General features: G+C 35.6%; 2 protein-coding genes across 2 annotated transcripts; both read right to left on the reverse strand.

The window, feature by feature from the left end:
• Positions 1-2,303: 2,303 nt before the first annotated feature.
• LOC147409714 (systemin receptor SR160-like) lies at positions 2,304-6,306 on the reverse strand. The gene has a single exon (XM_086431763.1). It carries the CDS (start codon positions 6,141-6,143, stop codon positions 2,559-2,561), a length of 3,585 nt encoding a protein of 1,194 aa, XP_086287889.1. The 5' UTR covers positions 6,144-6,306; the 3' UTR covers positions 2,304-2,558.
• Positions 6,307-13,365: 7,059 nt separating this feature from the next.
• Positions 13,366-23,442, reverse strand: LOC147409715 (110 kDa U5 small nuclear ribonucleoprotein component CLO). Its single transcript, XM_086431764.1, has 11 exons — positions 23,225-23,442; positions 21,814-22,579; positions 17,170-17,238; positions 15,877-17,070; positions 15,676-15,774; positions 15,397-15,555; positions 14,932-15,017; positions 14,658-14,856; positions 14,289-14,399; positions 13,927-14,133; positions 13,366-13,786 (listed from the first exon to the last, which is right to left on the reverse strand). Exons 2-11 carry the CDS (start codon positions 22,564-22,566, stop codon positions 13,688-13,690), a joined length of 2,976 nt encoding a protein of 991 aa, XP_086287890.1. The 5' UTR covers positions 22,567-22,579; positions 23,225-23,442; the 3' UTR covers positions 13,366-13,687.
• Positions 23,443-26,404: the final 2,962 nt, after the last annotated feature.

Below are 26,404 nucleotides of genomic sequence, written 5' to 3' on the forward strand. Positions count from 1 at the left end.
ATTTGTGAAGCTTGAGAGTATTAATCAATAAGGAGGTATTGTTAATCAAGCGACACATCCTCGCGCGCCAAGCTATAATTTCACTAGTATTATATAAAACTCTAGTTAGATTTTTCTGGAGGGTATATATTTCTATTTTCAATGAAAGGATGTAATTTGTAACTATGAATTTTCTCTTCTTAGTGGAATCGATGTGATTCATGGACGTACCTCAATCTTAACGGAACCACATAAAAAATCTGTGTTTTGGGTATGATTGCATCTTCATTTATTCTTTTTTCTTTATACCTGTTGGATCGATTTCTCTACAGTACTCGCTAGTTGAGCTATAATTTCACTAGTATTATATAAAATCCTAATGAGGTTTTCCTCGAAGATATATATTTCTATTTTCGATGAAATAGTGTAATCTGTAACTATGAATTTTCTCTTCTTAGTAGAATCGATGTGATCCGTGGACGTACCTCAATCTTGACAGAACTACATAAAAATCTATGTTTTGGGTTTGATTGTATCTTGATTTATTCTTCTTTCTTTATACTTCTTGGATCGATTTCTCTCCAATACTTTGATTACTAGAATTATTAACCATCTTAATGGATCAGAGTTCAATATGCCACTCACCCAGAACAAATAGGATAGGACGTGTAGATCACAAAGTCACTATGTCGCACTATTTATATATTGGCAATTGAAATTAGAACAACATAGCAATTTCTATTTCATACATTGTCTTGCGATCTGTAATGGACATATCAGCTGGTTTGACTCAACGAAAGGTTCCCTTAGTTTTTAAGAGTTAGATCGAGAGATTTGTGAAGAAAACATAAAGAAATCAAGAAAAGTAAAATATAAATAAATAAACGTGTGAGAAATTGATAGATTACAACTAGTAATTTAAAAATTAAAGGACAAAGTAAAGAGTTTATAGATATTATACATGAAATATTTAAATATTTTCTTATGTTGAGAGGAAGTTCATCTTCTTTCTTTATTTAATCCATCTCTTGATATATACAAAATTCTCTCTTTCTCTCAAAACTGAAATAAGAATGAGATGAAGTCACGAAAATTAAGGAGAGAACTCCAAGATATTACAAGCAACCCCCTCTATTCATACAAATTTACAGATCCATCAGTCATATCTCTTGTAATTAAAAATACTCTCAATTATGTATCAAATGTTGCCTTTTGACCTATAATAACCAATAATAGACAATCTGATGCAACCACCCCTCCTTTACCTAAGTTTGAGATTTATGCATATATTGTTGTTAATTAAAGAAACATTGCACGTGCAGAGTCACGAGTATTGCATGCAAACAAGATAAATTACACATAATTTATAGTCAACTAATGACCCTTTAATATTTTAAAGCTTAATCTCTATCATTAGTTAGCAAGCATCCCAAAATCTCTAACCACAAAGATTATAAATATTAATTGAAATCTTTATTACATATTTGGAGAGGGTCTTGGATCATAATTGCAAGAACAGATACAAGATTTTTCAATCTGATGATATAATTCTTGACTTTGGTCTTCCGTGACAAACTAATACAAAATGATAAATAAATAAAAAATGCATGCCTTTGTCTGCTACCTTTGGTGTTCAATCCAAGATTTTATTTCCAATCTTCAAAACTCACGAACAAAGTAGGGATTTGAGGGAGGTTGGAGCATGGTTTTTAAACTTTGTATTACATCTGGTCTCGTTCAGCTCTAATATCGAGTTGACTCGGATGATACATCTCGTCCCGTTCGATATTGAGATAATGATTTTTATCCATTTAAAAAATCTGAAATAATTCAGAAATAATTCCAATAAAAAAATGTATCCAAAAAATATATAAAATAAAATAAAAACAATTTGGGAGTGAAAGAATTGAGGTGAGACTTTAACTCGTTTGTATCGAGATTTTGAAAATCTCGTTCGATATGTCTTGTTTAACTCGCGAGTTAAACCATTACTGCACTGTCTCGTTCGTATCACCCGAGATAATCGAAAATATCGTCCAAGACGATTCGCTTATCTCACGATATACGATCGTCTCATAACACTTTGTGAGTTGATCTCGTTGGACTCCAATACTGAGTTAACTCGGGCGATACTTCTCGGTCTCGGACGAGTTTAAGAACCATGGGTGGAAGACAATGGATTTGCCATGGTGTTTGATCTCATTCATGAACAATAATCGAGACTTTCGAATCCATGAATTCAAAAGAGGGAATACATGCAACCGACCTGGGATCCATGAGATTAGAGTTGAATCCACAATTCCATGTTAGAGAAAAAAAAGACATTCAAGACGACAAACACTTTATATTCATCGCTCTATTTATATTTAATATAACACAAAGCAATTAAGTTTAAATTAAAACAACCACTTTATGTATAAAACTACCAAGATTTGTAGTGGGAAAGAGAGAGAGAGAGAGAGGTTACATACATTGATTGTGAGAGATACAAGGAAATTTTTATACCATTTGAAGGGAGTGAGAAAAAGAAAGAGAAGAGAATCCATTTCCTCTCGAAGAATACTTTTTTGGAACTCCATCTACTGTTTGCTGCTTAGCTCATGATCTTCCTTGATGCTCATGTCCACAACTTCCATTGCACCAAAACTCCCATCTTCAGCGACACTTGTAACAGAGGAATCGATACTGGACCCCGCTTGGATTTCCTTGAACATCGCCATTACCTGTATCATTGTAGGTCGACGAGACGGTCGATCATCTAAACAGACACACGCGACTTTTAAATGTTGTAGTAGCTCAATCTCCAAATTAGGGTCCTCTTTCATTAGCTCTGGATCGAATACATTGCTTACTTTCAACTTCGTATGCTGCTTCACCCACCCAACTAAGTTATTATCTCCAAAGTCAGCCGAGTCCGTAGGTTGCTTTCCAGTGAGTAACTCAAGTAGCACTACTCCATAGCTGTAGACATCTCCTTTAGTGGAGCATCGAAAGCTTTGATAGTATTCAGGTGGGACGTAACCAGGAGTACCCGCAAGTGTGCTTACGCTAAGGTGTGTGTCCATGGCACTCATTAGCCTCGCCATCCCAAAATCCGACACTCGGGCTTCCAAACTCTCATCAAGAAGGACATTGCTCGACTTCATGTCTCTATGAATTATGTGGGGAAGGCAGTTATGGTGGAGGAAAGCTAAACCCCTTGCGGCCCCAATGGCAATTTTTCTCCTTGCAGCCCAATTTAGCTTGATTCCACACTTCCTCCTGTCATGAAGAATGTCTTCTAAACTACCAAACCTCATGTACTCGTACACCAACAATCGTTCTTCCCCAACTTTGCAGTAACCCAAGAGGGGAACAAGGTTTCGGTGCTTGATCTTCCCAATTGTTTCCATTTCAGCGGTGAATTCTCGATCACCTTGTCCACTAACGTGGATTAGCTTCTTAACAGCTACGACACTCCCGTCCTTGAGCTGCGCTTTGTAGACATCCCCAAAGCCTCCAGAACCAACGAGGCTATCATTGTGGAAGCCATTCGTTGCTTCAAGTAAGTCGGCGAAGGTGAGCTTCCTAAGGGGCTTCTCAAAGGTGGAAAGATTGATGCTCAGAGCTTCCCGAGCACCAGTTAGCTTCCAATTCCCGATCGCGGTGCCCGAATGTGACCTACTATCTAAGTAACCATCAAGGGCAGCTTCTTTCTTCTTCCTCCTCTTGTTTCTCTCCACATAGATAACAACCAAACCAAATATGCATACGAGAGTAAACAAGAAACTCATAGCCATGCTTCCAGCGAGGGACGCTCGACTCCTATGAGACTTCTGATGCCGAAGGATCGATGTTTTCGGGACTGAATTTCCACAGACAGGGAGAGGGATCCCACAAAGGCCTGTATTGTTCTCGTATCTATAAGGTGGGAAACTTTCAAGTTGAGCTGATTCAGGGATCGATCCAGAGAGGTTGTTATTCGAAAGATCAATCTCCGAAAGTGATGTAAGGCCAATTAGAGAACCAGGTATTGTCCCTTCAAGTTTGTTATGAGAGAGATCGAAAATACAAACCTTCTTCAAGTCTCCTAGATCTGATGGGATTGGACCAGAGAGATTGTTGTGGCCTAGATTCAGAACAGAGAGAAAAAAAATGGTTCCGAGCTCCTTGGGAATACTACCCTCCAACATATTGTGCGACAAATCAAGAAAAATAATCGATCCATTTTTTTCAAACGTGTATTGGGTTACACCCTTGTAAGGTCTAGTGAAGTTGCACGAACGCCTCATTGGGACTCTGTCTAACCCTTCATCTCTAATTCCAGCAAATTCAAGAAGGTTTCCAGCTCCATGACAACCTGTACTCACATCGTTCTTCAAATAAAGAAATTTCTTTCCAGTAACCAAACCAACAGCAATCTTCCCCGATTGCTTCGAAAGGCTAGGAGGAATAGTCCCACTCAAGAGATTGCTATTAAGATCCAACCATATCAAGCTCCGACAATCTCCGAGCTCGGGTGGGATCCTACCAGAGATCCTGTTGTTTCCAAGCTTGAGAATCGCGAGACTACTAAGCTGACCAATCCACGCTGGTATCTCTCCGCTTAGCCGATTACTCGACAACGAGATCCAATTCAGATCAGTACAATTGCTTAAACCCGAAGGAATTGATCCTGTCAACTCATTATTATCAAGGATCAGAATTTGAAGTGTTGAGATGAACATGAGTTCTTCGGGTATCTCTCCGGAGAGTTTATTCAACCACATTATCAGATCACGAAGCTGAGACAGGGATCCTAAACTTGAAGGAATTGTCCCTGTTAGGTAATTGAAGCTCAGATCAAGAGAAATTAACTTAGAACAGTTACTGAGAGTTGCTGGAATAGTTCCTGTAAATAAATTATTCTGAAGATACAGCTCTCTTAAGCTGTTTTTAGAATCTTGACACAATCCCAAGGGAATTGTTCCAGAAACAGTATTCGAACTCAGATCCAACAACTCCAAATTCGTGAGCTTCGACAAAGATTCCGGTAAATCACCAGTAAAATTATTGTAAGACAGAACCAGTTTCTTCAAACTAGTTATCTTGACAAGGGTTTCGATTGGGATTTTACCAGAAAAGCTGTTGTTGAAGAGATTAATAGATTCCAAAGATGAACAAGAACCTAAACTACTCGGAAGGGTACCGTACAATTTATTTGAGGAGAGATCAAGATCTATAAGAGTCGAACAGGAATCAAAGAGATCGACGGGTATCTGACCTTCGAGATTGTTCGAGGAGAGCAAAAGATATTGAAAATTGTCATTTGAAAAAGATGGAATTTTTCCAGAAAACTGGTTATTGGAGAGATTCAAGAAGTTCAAATAGTGACATCCAGCAAATCCGTCGTCCCCGATATTTCCGGAAAATTTATTTGCAGAGAGATCCAGATGCTGCAGCGCTGCAGAATTTCCAAACGAAGGAATCACTCCTGAGAAATTGTTGGATGATAGATCCAAATGTTCCAAATTTCGGCAATTTGATATCGGAATGCTTCCAGAAATATCATTTCCCTTCAAATCTAAGTGCTTCAGCTGGGAACAACCACCAGAGACAATCCATGAAACGAAGTTTTGACCAGAAATCCGATTCAAAGAGAGATCGAGTGTCTGCAAATCTAGTCGTAAAGAACCAAAATCCTTCACTCCAACCGAAAAACTGAGAAAATTCCTGGACAAATTCAGAGATTTCAAGCTTTTACAAGAACTCAAGCTCGAAATATCATAAACTGAACCATCCAAACGATTCCAAGACAGATCCAGCTCACTCAACACTTGACTACAACGAAATCCCGAAGCAGACGAGAGATTTCCAGTAAGATTCGTAAATTTCAAAGACAACTTCTCCAAACGATCTAAACTCATCAAAAACGAAGAAACGAGACGAAAATCCAAGTTCAAAGGTACAGAACTAAGATCAAGAGCTGAAACTCGAGATTCCGTACATGAAACTCCATTGAAGTTGCAAGGATCCTGTTTCGGCTGCCAGTTTTGAAGAACACTAAGGTTTCGTAACGTAGCTTTGAAGGAGAGCAACTGTTGAGCATCTTTAGCTACACCATTAATGGCTACTGGTGAAGCTTTTGAGACTAGAAGAGTAACAGAGAGTACTGTGAAGAAGAAAGAGAGACCCTTTAACCCCATTTGAGTGTGCGAGGAATCGATTTTAGGGTTTTGATTTTAGCTTCTGAAGTAGATTTCTAGGGTTTCAAGTCCGCCATGAGAGAGAGAGAGAGAGAGTCTAAAAGGACGACAGTGAAGGAGACCAGTTATTTATCAAGGGCGGGAAATTAAGGGGAACATGACTGCTGTTGGTCACATGGATTGTGACCCACATTTGCTCCATTTTGATCTTCATCCATAATGTAACATTGATGCTATGTACTTGGGATCATTGAAATTCCAATGATTCAATATCTCAAAAATAGCCACGTGGCATAAAAATTTAAACACCTTGAGATCATCAATAAGAAATGAATTTTCTTTTAAGTTTCATTCTGATTTTATCATTAAGTATTGATAGGGTTATCTGTCAAAAATACTCTAATGCTTAAGTTAGAAAAAGAAATATATTAGAGACATAAAAAAACTATCTTTAAATTTGATTTGATATGATCCACCTATACCGATTCCAAGATTTTAGGAATTTATAGTTGCTTAATCCTTGGATTTTTGTCGAACACAATGTATTTGAACAATTACTACAATTGTCTTCTTAAGATTATTCATTTTCTTGAGGAGATGATCTTATCCTACTGTGGATGCCCATATCCAACCTCTGATTAGGATTGGACATTTCTCGAATTAGGAAACACATTCTAAACATTAGGTTGATTAGTGATTTTTGTCCAACATGTTTTGAAATTTCACTCTCATTAAAGAAAATGTTTAAAGCTAACCTTTGGAAGTAACCAAATTGACTTATATTTGGGATATTGGTATGGGGTGGATGTCAAATTTGTATTAATTTTGAGGCACCCATCTAAGTTTGGCAAAAATTAGAGATACCCCCAAGTTGTAATCATGATGTACTCCTTAAACTTCAATCGACTAACCTTTGCATTTATAGGAAAATGAATTCCATGAGAAAAATCTTAAAAATCATATTTTCTAAAAAGAAGGAAAAAAAATCACCCATTTTTATATACGATCATACTGACCCTTAAATATTATTATTATTTTTGCTATTCATTTTCAATCTACAAGTTTAAAAAGCTTTTATTACATCTTCTTAATGTTAAAATTGGACTTTCGAAGAGATTGAAGATGAAGGGTTCTTTTAGGGAATTCAGATGTTAACAATTACGTCAAATATGTTAAAAACCAAAATTGCCCAACATATTGGAGAGCTTGAAGAAAATAAACTCTGGGGTGGGGGATCAAAAGAAGATGAAAATAAGGGTATTTTCATCATTTTTTCCTAGTCTCTAATGGAAGACCCTAGTCAAAGAAATATATCCCCCAATTTGAAAACCCAAAGGTTATCCACCCAAAAGTTTATTTATTAGGTCAGTTGGTCCAAATAATGATTGAAATATTGTGGCACGTGAGATGAGACCATTTGAATTATATTTAGATGAACAAATAGCCTTTTTAATCATTCTCCTCATATAATTAGCTAATTAGTGGATGCCCCACCAACGAATAGATCTTCACTGTAGTGAGAGTGGACAGACTGTTAGTGAAAATTACGATTTAGATTCTTAAAACCACTGAAGATGTAAATCTGATAAGGGTAGTTTTGTCAATTTATAATGACGGGTATGCCATTTTTGTTTGTTGGATCAAAAAGGCGGTTGTGCCGTTAAAATAATCTTTCACATTTTATCCGTTCAGGATAAGAAAATGAAGGGTGTTTTCGTCATTATAATACTTTTTGTCCTCATATGGAGAATCTAATGATAGATCTCTCCTCGAAAAGTACCAAAATAACCTTATATGCTATAATCTCACCATCAAGAATCTAAGGGCCACCCGGTAATCAGAAATCAGAAATTTCAGTGGATTGGATTGGATTGGATTGGATCGGGTTTGAAATTCAACCGGCCTAATCTAATAATTTGGATTTTAGATTGGATATTAACTTGATCCGATAAAAATGATCCGACCTGTTGAAATATGAGAAAAGATGTCCATTATGTTTCCTAAGGCTTAGGATAGAATGACTCATGAATAATGAAGTGTTTTCAGAGTTGACTAAAGGTTCTCTTAGTGGTTTGGAGTATCTATAAAAGGAATCCTATGCTACTCAAAGCTATTCCTTAGCTATAAAAAAAAAACACATAATCCTCCAAAACCCATCAAATTTGAGTCAAAATTTTGATTTTTGAAAAAATTTGGTATGTTAGTCAAAATGAGTAAAATACTCCTATAAAGCTATAGAGATAGTGAAAAATCCACTCATTGCAAAAGCTAGTTTAAAAACCAACATTTAAAAGACAATCCTCACCTCCAAAGAAATTTCATGTGAAAAAAACAAAGTAGTAAAGATAACATAACTGCACAAAACATAAGGATTTATGTAGTTCAGCCGTGTGCCTATATCTACAAGACATAACAAGAACAATTACTAGTTTCTCATTTGTTTTACAGTCCTAGAGATCTCTGTTTATAAAATTAGATATTATTAAAATACGTAAATCTCCCTCAAAAATAGAAAACTCTTAACAAAATATTACACGCTTGTCTTTTTCATACTTTTTAAAAAATTCGAGTTGGGGGCTCTGCCCCTAAATCACAACAATTCTGCATAGCATAACAAAATACTAGACATTTAAACAACATTTCATACCATTCAACAACCAAGATTTGATCAAGTCTTGTCCCTTAAATCCATCAGCTGGAATTAGTTTTCTTCCCAAAAGTAGATAAACTCTAAGCGAGCTAGTCCCAATTAACTTCAAAGACACTAAAAGGGTCATATTCTAGTCCCATTCACCTATAACTTTTATCTAAGGCTTTTAACGTCATTGATCTAAGACTGATTCATCTTCTCTTCTACACAAAAATGGATCAATTCATGCAAGATGTTTTTATGAAAATAGAATAAATTTTGATGAAAAAGGTCCTCCCAAAAGTCAAATCCTTGATGGTACTTGATGAGTTAAGATCCTATACTCTTGGGAGTCATTTACAAAAATAAGATTGTACCGACCACATACAAGGCAAAATGTAATATAATTTGAAAATAGGATTTAGAGATTTGAAAAAATAAATGATGACAGAAATTTTGGCTTTGACACTCCATAATATGATTTGGAACCAATACTTTTATGCTTAAAATCAATGAAAATTGAACAAAGATGACATGGTTTGGGTGTTGCAGTTCATTGACCACATGCAAAAGGCATAGTATAATATGTTTTGCTTTTGACATTTCGTTCACAATGATTTCACAAGCCACAATACAAATATGATTCAAAATTAGCGCTTACTTCAGAAAAAAAAAAAAAAAAAAAAAAGACATATCTTTCCTTATCCATTTCAATTGATTGAGTAGATAAAATCATCGATAGAGAAGTGTGGTTGTTTTACAATTTTATCATGCAGTGGTGATCGATGCACCAAATAGTTGGAGAAAAGGGAAATCAAAATTAAAGAATAAATAAATGAAGAAGAAAACGACGTGAAAAAAACTCAATGCTCATACGAACTGCCCTCATAATGTTGATAAGAAGAGTGATTTTGAAAGAAGTGTTGACATAGAATTTTCAACTATTATATCGGATTCAACTTTAAACACATCTATGTTTAACATCACTCAAAATCAGTTGCAAAAGTAAATCGAATAAGTTATAGTTTGGCCACTGTGTCACATTACTTGTCAAATATTTTGATTAACGTACAAAGCAACAATTACTTTTCAATAGTTTTTCATGGCATATGTGTAGTTTCCATCAAATTTAAGGATAATTTTCTCCATTTATAATGAAAAAAATACGATTAATGTATTGAAACAAATAAAAATAGGGTACTAATAATCTAACTTAGTCACGTGACAACTCAATCTATTTATCCGACATGATAGGCTCGAAAATCGTAGATATGCTTTCCTCAGGATACAACATTACGATTCCCCATAAAAAGGTGTAGTTTTATATTTTGAGGAGAGCACATCTACAATTTTTAAGCCTGTCACGTCAGGTAAATCGATTGAGTATGCCACCTACCTAAGTCAGATTATCATGACTCATAAAAATACTTCTAATTATTTGAGAAATTTTCAATCTTAATTGTCGAAGTTTTTAAAAATATATAGTGTCTTAAAATTAGAATAATAATAATATGTTTTATAAAAATTAATCTTAAAATGTCAATTAAACCCTTAATTGATCTTTTAGATGACCCTATTACCTAAAATTTCATGGACCCACACACTGAGAAGTAGAGTTGACGATCTGTACTTGGGGTCCACAAACTTCATCATTTCCTAGGGACCCATATCTTCATCTCTTACAGCTACTTTAAATGAATGGGCACTGAAAATTGTGGAAAAAAAATTAATTTTTGATGATAATTGTGATAATGGGGGACGAAAAAGTAGACAAATATGTATGTTTAATAGACCCCACTTTTTCTGAGATGACACGTGCCAACACTATGACACTGAAGTGGCACACGTTACACTTAAGATGATCTGATTGATCAATATCACTGTCTTTGCTAACGTGCGCACGTAGTCAGAATGGAGAATGACATCACACGTGTGTACATACGTTCGAACAATAATTGGAAAGAGAAAGGAGGAATTGTTGGGACCCACCTTTTAATATGTAAGGTTAGTTAGATTCAATGTGAATAGGTTTGGTAGGGTAGACAGAGAGGACAATGGGTGAGATGGGGGGGGGAAGGGCCCACCATAACAAATAAAGGGTGGTGGGGAGTGCGTAGGATAAGGCAGTGTATGAGTGCGTAGGATAAGACAATAGTCGTATAACAACATTATGAAATGAAATGAAGTGTTGGGTGTGAAGGAAGTACGAAAGAGAAAGAAGAATGTAAACCAATGTCACGTGGGATCAGACCCCACCAACATTATTTCCTTATGAAGAGAAATGTGACTTTAGCTTTTTAGAGTAATACTTTCCTTACTAACGTAGTAAGATTTGAAGTCTTATTAAGTGTTGTTTTGCTCAAATGAATGGATGAGATCAGCAGTCCATCATTATAACCCTCTAAGTTGTATTGAAAAACTCATATCCACAAATATAAATAAATAAAAATTATTTTTTTTTTTCTTCTCTTGAGTTTGATCCAAGTTTTTAAAAATAAACGATTATCATACTTCCACATAACTCCCAAACTTAAATTGAAATTCAACATGAACAATAACACTTAAAAAAAAAGTTTCAAACTTCATAGAATTTTGTCCTCTACAATCCTAAAGCATCGGATCATGTTTTTGGATGCCAAGAGGTGAGTCCAAAGACCTTTCGTAAGGGTGAAATCCTTACTAACTTAGTAAGACTAGTTGAACTCTTAACTTTATTGGTTTGAGAAAGATTAGACGATCAAATATTACTTTAAATAATAATAATAATAATAATAGAATAATCGCACGCCACCAAGTGAAAGTGTGTGGGAAACCATAGATGCTTTTCCTTGAGATACAATTGAAAAAGCTTCTATGCTTCCCATCTACTTTCACGTGGTGGTGTGCGATATGAGGTCCAATCTTGAGGTCATTCGGCACAACTCATAATAATATCATGGAGGCTGAATAATATAAATTTTGGTCACATGGAATGCCAATGAAGGAAGGATATCATATTGAAATGGTCGAAATCAGTATTATTATTATTATCCACAAATGCAAGATTGGATCTTTTATCCTTTTGACCAAAAGTTAACATCACTGACTGGATCTGAAATAATGATGATTTTGAATTTTTTCTCAAAATGATCTTTGAAAGTTTAAAATTATCAAAATGTTATTTTTTTATTTTTTGAAAAGTAGAAAGAAAGAAAAAAAAATCAACACATGAGATATTTTTGATTGGATGGTGTATACTTCATTTTCTTCATATAAACCTAGATTTAGCTTTAACTTTTTCCCTTATTTGATTGATTTGAATTGATTGGATTATAATCTTCAATCTTGTTCATTTTTATTTTTTTTCACTCCCCCGCCCCCCATCATCTATCATTCTTCTTATTATCTCCGCTTCTTCCTCAACAATCCAAAGTCTAAAACCCCCGCACTTTGTGCAATGGGTGGAGATAAAATCTCTTAAGGGAATTCGTGAGGTTATTTTATATGAAAAATATTCATTTTCTACGCGCACACACACACACACAAATAAAATAAACAGTGCCACTTTATGTCCATCACATGCCCAAGTATTTTTCGTAGATAGGATTGATTCCCAACTTAGTCAACTACGATTTCACCATCAAAAAGATCCCGGGATGCATAAAAAAAATTCCTTGAGATTTCTAACAAATCCCAAGATCTTGTTTTACACACCTCAAGGTCTTTTTTTTTTTTTTTTTTTTTATGGTTGATTAGTCTTGGTAATACCTTTTTCCTCAGGAAAGGGTTTGTTGGAAATTATGAGTCAATGGATATGTAGTCAATGACCCCACCACCTTTGGGCCAACGTGATTCATGAATGTTAGGTGCACCGTCCATTGGGCCTACAATTTGATAATCAATCAGATCGGTTATTAGTATCCCTTTGCTTCGAGCATAGTAAAAATACGTTCGGATTCAGTAATTATTCCAACATTTCAACAAACAAACAAACAAAAAAGAGAATTTCAAAGAATATACAAATGATGTTCTTGGATTTCTTACCAAGTTCCATCATCTTTCAGCTCCCTAAAAATGCTTTCTTGTTCTTGAAATGTTAATGTTGGAAAAAATAAAAAATTGGAAGGATAAAAATATCACCATATTCAGTAATTAATCAATTAATTCACCTTCACCGTGTGCTATAAAATAAAGTTGGGCTTACAATATATAAATTCTCTTAAGGAAAAAATGTTAAATCACGTTGTCAAGGTCAAACTCCACCAGTATAGATACTTACAACTACAAGGATTGTGAATGGTGATCTCACATTATTCCTTCTAATTCTATTATTACTTAAAGCAGATACTTATTCCCTGAACTAAGGCAAAAGAAAGACAAGAAAAAAAGAAGAAGTGATTATTCACATTTAAAAGCCATCTACCAATTGATTCTAATTCCCCCTCAACTATGGAGCATATAAATTAGAATTTGCTAAAAGGAGGGGGTAAATCGGTCCAAAACTGTATAAACCCTGTTCTAGTGCTTCATCATACACATCACTGCTTAAATGAGTACGGTTTGCCAAATCAATCTGGACCGTTGATTTAATAAATCAGTCTTTTTGGATGATCAGACTAAAGTGGACATGATGGCCCACATAATTACCATCTATAGAAATTTAATCATCTTATGTTTGAAACAACACTTAATGATACAAAAGGCATTACCTATATAACATTAACCTAAAACAAATATAAAACTAGGGAAACGTGTTTTCACAGCCTAAGATTTAAAATCTCGCTTTAGAGGCAAAATCAAGACTGTCACAACTAAGGCATTCTGAGCCATTCAATGTTTCGGGATCAATATTTTGCTCGAGTCTTGGCTTAATCCAGTATGTCTTAGCCGAAACATTTCAAAATGTTACGGAACTTTAAACCAAGTTAACACCACCTCATATCATTTGCTGATGAAGGTCAGCTGCCTGTTGAGCAAGCTCCACCACCATGGCCTCATCAAAGAATTTGTTAATGCTCACATCCTCACTCATTCCCTGACCAAAACAACCTCAGTGAGTACCACCGAACTTTAGAGATAAATGCCGCTTGAGAAATTCCCCAAAAAAAAGCTCTCATAATTAATTACGTCTAGTTACGCCAATGAGAAATGTATTTTTTCAAGAAGAAGCCATACCTTTCTACGCCTAGTTTTCACCATAAACTCACGGGCAAGGTGTTGAATGGGTGCAGGCTCGAGAGGCCGGAGTACGATGCTTTTGTCAAGGGGGTCTCCAGGAACTATAGCCCAATGATCAAATACCGATAAACAAAAGGCCTGCCCTTGAGTATGGTACCTCAAGTCCGTCTCGAAACCAAAAGATTCTATTACGGGTAAAAATGCCTAGAAAATCCAAAAGCAAAGAAATGTCTCATTAAGCTAATATGTGAATGAAGAAAGAAAATTTAATGTGTAACATGCAAGTAAGATTAAGATTAACAGCACGCACATCGACAAGTATTATCGAACACTAGAAAAGTACAGTTTCGTAACAAAACCTTGACGATATAAGCTGGGGTACCCGGCTGAGGAACGTCAGCTGTAACGTGGCCACGACGACGAGATAGTACCGTGTAGATTGCAGATACACAATCTATTGGGGTTTGTATCTGAAAAGCACATCAGGAAAAGATTTTATAGTGAAAAGAATATTTTTGTAATTTTGAAAACTAACGTGTTTAGGGACGTGGGATTGCAATTTTCTTAGTTTTTTTTCCTACCAAAATGACCCTGATTATATTGAATTTAAATATAAAAGTGTGGGGGCATTTATGGCCACTCAAATTTTGGTGTCGAACAACCTCCACTCCGCCTTCTCTCATTATAATAATAAAGATTTGTATTTTCCACCAATAGAAGATACTTACTTCAACATAGTATACAGGTTCCATAAGCCTTGGAGTTGCCATGAGGAAAGCCGAATAGGCCACTCGTCGAGCTGTGGGAATGATCTGACCAGTGCCCCTATGCAAAGGCTCTGGCGCAATCTTTGCATCAACAATCTTGAATTTCACATTTCTGATGGGCTCATCGCATAGGGGCCCTTCTCGTGCACCCCACTGGAACCTGTACAGAATGAAAACCAAATATTAATATTGAAACACCAGAACGAGAGCAAGAAAAGGCACAATTTATTTTTACCCCTGAACAATAGAATCCTTGACAGCATTCAGCAAATTTTTATCAACTTCGCTCGGGAGGGTATCATCTAATAGGATATTAGGTCCCTGCAAACACATTATCAATTTAGACGCTATTTAGCAAAAAGGCCAAAATGTATAGAATTTTATCAAATGATCAAAAACAGAGTTGCAATCAAACAAGGTAAGCTACTTCAATAGGTTATATATTATGGGTTTTGTTAACATGTGCCCTAAAGGCACATGAGATACACCTTGGAAACTTAATTTCCTACCAAAAATGCCCTAAAAAAAACCAAAAATGTCATCAAATGCTTATTTCCAAGGTGTATTTAATGCCACCTTAACATGTGCCCTTAGGGCACACGTTTAAGTAAACCCATATATTATTACCAACAATACCAAAATAAAGTCCTTTTTGTTAAACACTAGTTACTTGTATTACACAATAGATCAAATACATTACCTGTTTATCAGGACCAAAAGCCCAAATAGACCGTGCCGCAAGCAAATCCCAGTCGTATTTTGTTTGGAAGAAATCACCGAGTCTTTTTCGTGGCCAATCAATGCTTACAACACCATTTTCAATATCCTCTGCTAGCCCTTTCTCAAGTGGCTCTGCAATCTAATGCAAAAGAAGGTACAAAATTACTACGTGTATGTAAAGCATGATTCGAATAATGTAAAAAAACTGTCACCAACAACATTATCAAAAGAAAAGAAAACAAAAAAAATGCTTCCCTACCATGGTTATTTTGTTCTTTTTGTTTGGTGTTTCAGCAAAACATTTCATTGATGAAGACTCCACCACTGTTTCACAAAACGAAACAACCGGATCTGCCACCTACATCAACACCAAGTACATGTGAAACTTCCATAAATAAAAACCATCAAGCTATGAATGCTAGAGAATGGAGGTTGAGGAAATGTGGAAGAAGAGATGCACCTTGACTTCAACTTCAGAATAGAGCTCTCTAAGGTCCTTCATAATACAATCCAGATATAACTCCCCAGTACCTAAAATGGTGTGCTCTCCTGACTCCTCAACTTTAGTAATGGCTAGAGGATAGCTTTTGCTGATCTTCCTAAGACCCTCAACCATTTTGGGTAACTCACTCGGATTCAAAGGCTCCGTTGCTGTCTTGACAACAGAGAGAGTATTGAAGCGAAGAGGCCGAAATATATAAATATCTTCATCAAAATCCACATTGCAAAGTGTTGCAGTCTTCATTATCGAAGCATCAACACCTTCAATGAGTACCCAAGAACCAGCAGGAGCCTTGCTTATAGGAATGCGGTAACGAGCTTGATAAACCCATAACTTTGTTACTTCTTTTACGGTCATGTCCTCTTCATCTTCGGGTGAATAACCTTCTCCAAGTACACGTACAGTCTGACCTGTCTGGATCTCGCCACTATAAACTCTACCAAAAGCATCAAACACACTGCAATCGGACTTTGGGTACAGTTTGGTCACATTAACCATTAGAGGACCAGAAGGATCACAATCTTGCATTGAATCAAAAACTGAAGAATCTCGAGGCCCTGTATATATGTGTTCTACTTTCCTAGTTGCAGCTTCCTTGGCAGAAGGAATGTGCTGAACTAGCATATCAGTGAAGCCCGTGGCAGACCCAAAAACTGAGCTACAAGCCAACCTTAACAAGGGTCTAACATTCAACCTATATGCTGCATTACTAAGGGTAACACCTAGTTCTGCGAGAGTTGACTCAACGCTCTTCTTATGTTCTCCAATTACCTGACTATAGATCTTGTAAAGAGGTTCAAGGACAAACTGCACAAATGATCTGTCCCCTCCGTTCATAGGGGGTTTCCTCTTGAAAACCCTAGTATCAGGATGATAGTACATATCTCCCCAGAGACGGGATGCAAATTTTGTAGCATCAAATGGTATACCATGGAGCTTAACATAAAGCTTGGCAAATGATTGCAAAGTGAAGGACCACCCTGCACTTGCACTTGCAAAGCAAACATTGCCGGCTACTGGATCAATGGTCTGGATGCCTCCCGCGGTTGATGAGGCTGAAGAGATGTGGTTATTGATGACTTCTAGTATATGCCTCAACTTGTGGTAAGCATCATTAGGTGGCAATTTAAGCTCAGTTATCAGCCTGTCAACCTTGGGGAAAATATCAGAGTGAACTTTAGGGCTTTGAAAAAGAACGTGAAAAGATATGAAAATTAAGGTTTCAACGCAAGATAAAATACAAAAAATTACCTTATTGATTACAACTACAATAGGAAGCCTTTCTTGGATTGCATGACGTATAGCCCTCTCTGTGTTTACCTGTGAAAATAAAGCCAAACATATCATACTGAGTCAAAGTTTTGAAATGCAGAGGCGTGAGGCAAGGTGTTTGGCTGAGCAACACCTCAAGGCATAAAGTGTAAGTCTCACGTGAATGATATTTTTAAATAAATAATATAGCATTTAAAATAACTAATATGAAAAAACAAAAAAAAAAGGATAATCACTGCATATTTTCAAATTTCAAATCCACATAATTGAATTTCAAGTTTTAATCCATTACAATATATAATACTATTATTTTTTATTTTTGCAGAAACAAAAAGTTTCAACTGTAATAACTATTTTATATTTTTTGAAAAAAAAAAATAATAAATATTATTTTTCCAATAACTTCCTCTGTACAACACTTAAATACTAAAAATTTATTTATAAATCAACTCAACTCAAATGATTTTCTTTGCAAATATCACTATTTTATATTCCAATTAATTTTGAAGTGTTCCAATTATGTTGCATGTTTCTTTTTTGGATCAGTAATAAGTCTATGGTATCATCACCCATAGACTTTACCAACTAAGCCAGCTGGCAAACAGTGATTTCCACCCAAATATATAGAAAACAAAACCTTTGATTAAATTTTGCGACAAACCTTGAGAAATGGAAATATTTTGGTATATTTCATGGAAAATATCAAAAGTTAATACCATGACTATGGTTATTTGTAACAACCCAATGGGTTGGACAAGGTTAAGGGTCTCCCAACATAAGTCCCCTCTTGTGAAAAAGAAAAAAAATCTAGATATTTTCATATAGATTCTCTCTTCAAAGAAATAAAGCTTTTTTTTTTTACAAGAAACAGAACTTTCACAAGGTAAGGGGAAAAAACAGAAGTACAGAAAACACAATTTTATTTTTTTTGATAGATAAGAGAAAACACAATTTGAACGTCACGGATACCTACCTATGAAGCAACCGGGGGGGTGTGGCAGACAAAGAGAGTTATGGGAAAATAGAATAACTACACATGAAAGCAAGGTAAAAACATGGCCACCTCATAGTGCCTTTTACTCCTCATATAAAAGTGACTCCCACCTAAATATAAAATCTTCAAAAAGGAGCCTCCTGAATTCAGAAAGAAACTTCAACTATAAAAACAATGCCAATTTGATTGCCCGAATGGAATCTTCCAACTTTTCTCCATACTAAATGTCCACCTATTCCTTCCTTTCCAAATGCACCAGCACACTGCAAAAGGCAACATTCACCTCGCTAGAAGTAAAAGTATGAAAGGCCCAACTATTGAACAAGGCCGACTCAGATTGGGGAAGGGTCCAACATATGTTAAAGAGAGAAAAAATGAGACCAAATCTAATGAGCTATATTGCAATCAATTAAAAAATGATTGAAACTTGCACCATTCACTTTGGATGACTCAAAAATCGAAGAATGTTGTGCTTATGAACTATTACATGGTTTGCAGTCAGAATTTTTTTTCTAAATCAGCACATCACATGAAAAAAGGAAGTCTAGATGGTAATCCCACTACCAAAATAAAGAATCCTAGAAAGAAGAAGGATTGAGAAGTACTTAAATCATAAAAATGACTTAACTGAGTATTTTGCATCCTTACACCTTTTCTGCTACATGTTATCCTTCTTTACCAAGAGAAATATGGATATAAGCAATAGTATCAAGTAGACTTTTCATTGACCCCACTTCCCAGTCAATTAGATTTCTTCTAAAGCCAAAATTCCAAGATAAGATGCCTCCTAACCAAATTTTAAACCTTTTAAATGCCTCACTTTTCTTCTCAGGTATGAGGAATGGATTATGAAATTGATTTTTTCAAAGAAGAATAACCCCAATTATGCCTAGTGATAGAGATGTTATATACTGCAGACATCTTTTTCGCCTTGCTTCGTGACAGCCATAATAGCTCTTGATGAATAGTCCTATCTCACAGCAACACATTTACACCCTTCATGATCATCTTATTTTCCCATCATATTGTGCCTTTGATCCCTCCCAACTTTGTATGAAGTCTCTTATATTTTATTAGGGTTCTACAAAGATTCTTCTCTTTTCACCAAAGCTTCCCTATTCCCAATTTCAGATTTTCCCCATTGTCTCCCTAGATTTTCTTTCCTTGCCCACCCACCCAATCTTCTTCCCTTTTGGAAAATAAATAAAATAAAAAAAACTCCATTACTCGTTTCTACTCAAAGTCTTTGACATGTTCTCATGAGTGTTGATAGATCAAATACCATGGTCCAAGTCTATAGAACCACATATAAACTCTTTGATTAAATCTCCACGAGTTGGGCATAAAATCAAATCTATCATGGCCATTCAACCTTGGCATATCAAAATCTAGAATAGAGCTCAATATGGTGCTTCACAAGATTGCATGTGCTTCATTAACCTATCTTGCCAGTGCATAAGTGTCTTTATTCTATTCAGGTCCAGCTATGATTTTCTCTGAGTTTATCCCTTCTAAATGACCCCTGAGGTCCTATTCATAGAAGTTTAAGATGATGCGAAAAAACGATAATGTCCTTTAATCTTGATGACCAGCCTTGTCAGTATCGACATATATCAAGACTTGACAGCACATCTCAAGTATGTTAGCCCAGTCATTTAAATCTGACACGTCATCCTTCTTTCTCATAGTTGACCAAACACAAACACCCCCACCAATAACAAAATAGGTCCCACAACATTGCAGAGTAGCCATAATGGGTCTCCAACCACCAAACCCTCTATCCAGTCCAAAGAGTGTATCAGACCATGGTTTGACGCCATTGGCCCACTCTTAACTTACATGAAAGTTTGATTAAATGCATATGTGACAATTTATTCTAGAGTCGTGATAATATGACGCCCCCCTCTAACATACGCCCCCATCACAGAAACGTAGATCATTTGCCCCAGGGTACACAAGAAAAAGATTTATGGTTATTATCCCGAGGCAAATGATCTATGGTTCTGTAATGGGGGCGTGTGTAGGAGGGGGCGTTAGAAATCATTACACTTTATTCTGTGGTGTATCACTTAGAATGTGCCATCAACAATTGTTTCTTCAGGTTAGGTAGATATTCTCTAGCAAACACTATATGTACATGTTTTTATTCTACACCATCAACTTTTATATTAAGTTTGATAGCGAAGGCTTTTTATCCAAGTCAAATAATGCATCAAATCAGAAAATTGTATAAGCATTATTGGTGAATCTCCATCATGTTCTTATACAAATATGCTTAAAACATGAAATAATTTTCCCCAATAAGTTCTATAAAGAAAAATGTACCTAAAGAACAAATGCGAATTTTACTTATCCCAAAAAAAAATGTGAATTGTCAAGAACAAAAACTCAAATTGGGGATGGGGTGCACATTCAAGAGGGAGGAATTCCATGTACCTATATTTTTTGTCAAGGTCTGTATACATCTTCTTAGATTCTCCATTCTTATGAAAGAACGAACTTTTATTCTTTGATTTCTTTACATGATGCCTAACTCAAAAGACTGTAATGCTAAAAAGACTGGAAATGAATTAGTGAAGACAAAGCCTCTTTTTGATGTGTGTAATGAGAAACCATTCGTCTCATGTAATCAATCTTTCGAACTTCAAAGAACTAATCATCTTTGTTCTTTCTCCCATTACAATGAGTGCGGGTGATCTTTGATTATAGTAGATTTTCTCCCAGTGCACAGAAGCTTTCTCTAGGAAAAAGACAAAAGTGTTGGATGCTGTTGTGTTCTAGAGAATTGTAGTTTTGGTTTCCATGTCATTTGAGAAATTTTTGCTCATACGAAATGTTGGAACTTGAGATTTTCTATAAGCTCCAAACTTGTGTATTTTCTCAAACTCGCATACTTCAAAATCTTTGTGCTTTGTAACTTTGTAATCCCAAGATTTGCACACGTGAACTTTTGTTTTTTCCAAACTTGCGCCATTCATGATTAGTAAAATCTTCCGCTTTTTTAAGCTTTCTTAGATTTTCCAAACTTGTGTGGAATACCGAACTCATCGAATCCTAAACTTTTGTAATATTTTCCAAACTTGAGACATCTTTTGTAATTTTTTTAATTGCTCGAAGCTGATGCAAGCATTCACTAGGTGAGACTACTAGGGGTGCTTGGGCCAGTGAAAACTCATATTTATATATAGCAAATTACCAAGGGAGCTTATTTGGCTACCTTTGGCTCAAATTGAGCTGAGCAACTTCCAGAGAGGTAGACTTGGGTAATTGGTGAAGTAGGGAGCTTGAGATACACAAATCCAAAAAAGGGTATTGGTGACTTTGATGCTTTTCAGACCAAACTTAGCAATTTTAACACATGTAATGATCACGGGGCCCTAACTTTGGGAACCACAGGTCCTAGCAGAAATTAATTTTGGTGACTTAGCATCAAACTTGCATCGAACAGCTATATAAAAATTACTTGTCTCTGATGAATAATTATATTGCAAGCAATTATATAAAAGGTACTGTGATAAAGAACAAATAAAAGTTCACTGGCTTTGGATGAAAATTGAAATATGTTTCCACATAAGTATGCATGCATGCATGTATAGACACATATAAAAAGTATAAAATGAAAAATGTACCATCACTCCTTCGCCAGCATCCACGACTAACACAGCACCATCAGCAAGCCTGAGAGCAGCTGTCATCTCATCAGAGAAATTCACATGTCCTGGAGTGTCCATAATGTTACATAAGTAAGATTTTGCATTACTATCCTCAAGAACTAGCGACATAGGTACCGCCTTGATTGAAATCCTCCTCTCCTGCTCATCAATCCTTGTATCTGTGTACCTCATGTGCTTCTCACTATTAGAATCAAAAGTCGAAATGTGGTGGGTCTGCTCCACCAACATATCCATCAAAACCGTCTTCCCGTGCTGTAGGTGTCCCACAAGGGCCACATTACGAACTAAGGACGGGTTTGACATTAAACCCAGAAGAAATTGAGTTGAAACATACGTCGACGAGTCCTTGACACCAACCTCAAACTTAATATTCCTAACGGGTTTGATAATCGGCTGTTCAAGGGGTTGTTCATCCTCATCCATTACAAGGGTCTCGACATCTTCGCCGTAGACTTCTTCGGCAGTTGGGTAGTACTTCTTGTCTTCTGCAAGGACAATCTGGTTCTCCATGTCCACATCGTTCGATGCAGTTATCCATCCATTAGAAGCCCCAGCAGCGGCAATGGCGTCTTCATCGTCAGATGCTGCAGCTTCTTCGATGGGTTTGTCGAGAACGTCTTCGTCTTCTTCTTCATCACCACTATCTTGATCGGACTCAATTTCCGGACCAATGTAGTTGCCGAATTCGTCGTACAAGCTATCATCCATGGTTGTTTCAAATCTGAAACAAAGGGGAAATGTGAGAAAAATGCAGAATTGTCACTAAATAACTTGGGGTTTCAGGAAAAATGAAACCCTAAGCATCCAATTGCGGGACCAATACAAGCTGTCATCAATGGTTGTTTCAAATCTGAAACAGAGAGGAAATTCAAGAAATGGGAAATGGTCAATAAAAAAACTAGGGTTTCAGGAAAAATGGTGTTCTCTATCTATGTAGGAAGGGTTTGGGATCTGAACAGTGTAGGTCTCAAGGAAACATCTAATGGTCTAGAATTAGAGAGAAAATAGCAACAATAGACTGAATTTTTTATCTTTTCTTCTAAAGATTCAAGTATGTGTGAGGTGTTGATTTAGATTTTTCGTGTTTTAGGGTTTTTCATGCAATCTAGAAATCGAGAAGAAAGCATAAGAACACAGACTTACCGGAGAGATAGTTGCAGATGTCGAGAGAAGGAGATCAGAGTTTAGGGTTTAAGGAGGGGTTATGAAGTAACGAAGTATATAATCCTAAAACTCTAAATTAGAAGAAAAATCAAACAGGAGGAATATCATCATAGAAACACAGAATATAACCCAAATGAGAAGAAAATCAAAGCGTTTTCTTTTTTTCTGAAAATCCACCAGGACCAAAGTAAAATCCACTTACGTTGAGATAAGGAGGGTTTGATTAGAGCTTCAATTGCAGTAAGTTCTTGGTGAGATCAATGGAGATGGAAATCTGCCTTTCGAACCGCGATCAATGGAGGTTGAGCGCGAACGATGATGAAAGATCTGAAACGATGGAGGAGAACTCTGTGGATACTTGATAGAGAACAGAAATGGGTTTAGGGCGGGACGCTATATTTGCGCACACCGAATTCGCTAATTGAACCCACTTTAATGAGTTTTGTAAAAAAAAAAAAAAAAAACGTGCTACTCGCACCCACTTAAATAGAAGAAATTTGTGCTACTGAATGGTTTTACTTGGTTTCAATAGATAGGGTGTCAATAGACGCCCATTTACTTAGAACCAAACTGAAATCGAAATCGAAATCGAAGTCCCCGATTCTAGTTCTCTTTTTAATGGAACCGATTAGAGTCGGATTTAATATGGAATGGAACTGATAAGAATCGGAATCATTAGGTTCTATTCAATGGATACCTGGAACCAATTTATTTTGTCATTTATTTTTACATCATACATGATTAGAGGTTTTTCTAGATTTTAAAATTAACATATATTATATAAAGTTCTTCAAATTTCATATAAACTAAATATTGAAACTTAAAATTTATCATTTCTTTTTAAATTTATTACTTGTACAGTAGATGAATTTTACTTTTTGAAAATAGAAGTCATTATTATATCATATTTTAGTGGAACAAATTATTATTAAGTTGATACTCTACAAATAATATATTATTTTTTAAAAGGAATTTTTTTTTTATAATGATTTTGAAATATTTTTTCTCATTAGATTCTTGATAGCCGGAACCAATGGGTACTTGTGATTTTTGGAGGTTCCGGTTTCACCTATTTTAAAATCGGAATCAGAACCGATAAAATATAATGGGTATGGAGAGTAATGCGATGAGTATATTAGTGTAATTTCTTTTCTCTTTCTAACTTTTAAGAAAAAAAAAACTTGTGTGGGCATGGAGAAGGTATATGGTGGGTGCTAGTAGCATGACTCATAGAAGAATCGTGATGAAATGACTCCCTCACGTGGCATACTCGATCAACTTCCCTTAACATAACATGCACAAGAATCATAGATATGTACTCCTCAGGATACACGACTATAGGGATTTGTAGTTGTGTATCCCGAGGAGTACATATCTGCAGTTCTAATACATGTCACGTCAGGAAAGTCAATTGAGTATGCCATGTGGGAGAGTCATATTATCACAACTCTAAATAGAATCTTTTTTTTAAAGATGAAATTACACAAATACCCTTAAGTTATTACTCAATGCACCCACATGTTTCTCCTTATTTATACCGGGTGAAAAGCCCTCAATTAACTTCGCTTTCATTCTTTTGATTCCCAACCCCAAAAAATGAATTGAACCATGTTTTGAGCACTCCACCGAAGAAAGAACTTATTAATTTTCTTAGTATTCTCGTCTCTTTTTGAAATGGAGGTTGATTTTTATTTTTACCTTAAATTTAACTTCTCACACCATTAAATTTATTTGTTCTTCCATTGAAATTACATTAGATTTATCTCTTTTTAAGGTTCTATTTGAATTTATCTTCTCATCCTTGCTAATTGATGTTTAGAATTTTTATATGGATGTCATGAATTGACTTATTATAAAGAGAGATTTACCTAACAGATCCAATTGTTGCATTTTTATTACAAAAATTCCCTTAAAATCCTGACAACTATGAGGGAACCTTACTTTATGAAATTTGTTACCCACCAAACCTCACTTTATCAAGTTTGTTATCAAGCAAACCCTGGAGTGACGATCCACATCATAAACTTCAAATTTATAGGGTTATATTGTTACTTAGCATACCTTGGAGTGGATTATTACTAGATCAACTTGTGGCATCCAAAAAACTTGAAGACCATTTATAATGCTTGTGCAAGAGTAAGGATGATAGAAAAGACTAGAAGCTCTCAAATGCAACTTTTGTTTAAGAAGTTTTATGATTCTTCATATGTGGAGTGGCACAGGGCAGATGCGGGTACAGACAAGGTTAAAGATTTATTTTGGGCTCATCCGGAATCCATCCAACTTGGCAAGTGCTTCCTAGACATTTTTCTTATGGATTGCACTTACAAAACGAACATTTATAAGATGCAATTGCTAAAGATTGTTGGTGTTACCTCTACGAAAATGACATTCTCATTTGCCTTTGTGTGTTTGGATGTTGAAAATGAAGATAATTATGTATGGGCGTTGGATTGTATGTCATCACTATTAGAATTGAATGTGATTCCTTCAATCATTATGACAGACCAATAACTCACCTTAATAAATACGATCAAAAGAGGTTATCCAACTACACGAAACTTCTTATGTTGATACCATATATCAAGAAATATATTGGCAAAATGCAAGAGGAATTTTCAAGAAAATGAAGATTGGAAAAAATTCATGTGCATGTGGAATTAGTCGGTCTCAATCGAGTGTGAGTACTAGGAGTGCATATTAATCAATGCCTCAAAACATTGATTTATCCGCATTTTTCTCAAGTATTTATCTCAAGTTTTGTCCATATTTTTCTATATTAAGTAAATAATCATATTAAGCCTCGCAATATCATGTTGTATGTTTTTCCATGCTAATTAAGCTTAATTATGCATAAATAATCATATTTGTCAAAAAATCTTAATTGCGTGTGTTCACTATGTAGATCAAAGACAAGATAATCAAATTGAACCATAAAATCAGAAAATAGATATTGCATTACAATCTGGAAGACCAATCAAGTATCCTAGCCAAATTTCAAAACATAAGGTTTCAACCCAACGCGGCGTGGTGGACCTCGGTTGAAACGCCCTAAAATCGTGGGAATGTACACCGTACATGATCTTATCTGCAATAGCTAAGGCGACTAATAATGGATTCTTCCAAAACCTAGGATTTCTATAAAGAGAGCATGTCTCAATGTAGAAATGACTCCATTCCTTTGGCCCCTTTCTTCACTTTTCGCTTATCTTCCTTTAACTTAAAGCCCATTGGCATTTTCTTCTGTATTTTTTATTTTTAGCTTACGTTTTTCATTAAAATTTTGTAATTCTTGTAAGTGAGAGAGTGAGAAAAGATTGTAGTTATCTTTGTTTAATGAAGTAAATTTTGTTCTTCTTCCCTTGTCATTCTCTATCATTTG

The sequence above is a fragment of the Akebia trifoliata genome, chromosome 2 (genome assembly GCF_017979445.1).
Source record: "Akebia trifoliata isolate Shusen 1 chromosome 2, ASM1797944v1, whole genome shotgun sequence".
Lineage (NCBI taxonomy): Eukaryota > Viridiplantae > Streptophyta > Magnoliopsida > Ranunculales > Lardizabalaceae > Akebia > Akebia trifoliata.

Excerpts from the sequence above, each read along its gene's own strand:
- LOC147409714 (XM_086431763.1), bottom strand. The coding sequence starts at position 6,143 with ATGGGGTTAAAGGGTCTCTCTTTCTTCTTCACAGTACTCTCTGTTACT.
- LOC147409715 (XM_086431764.1), bottom strand. The coding sequence starts at position 22,566 with ATGGATGATAGCTTGTACGACGAATTCGGCAACTACATTGGTCCGGAA. Across the intron at positions 17,239-21,813 it reads ATGCTGGCGAAGGAGTGATG|GTAAACACAGAGAGGGCTAT; the intron begins GTACATTTTTCA and ends TTATTTTCACAG. Across the intron at positions 14,134-14,288 it reads CCCCAGCTTATATCGTCAAG|GCATTTTTACCCGTAATAGA; the intron begins GTTTTGTTACGA and ends TGGATTTTCTAG.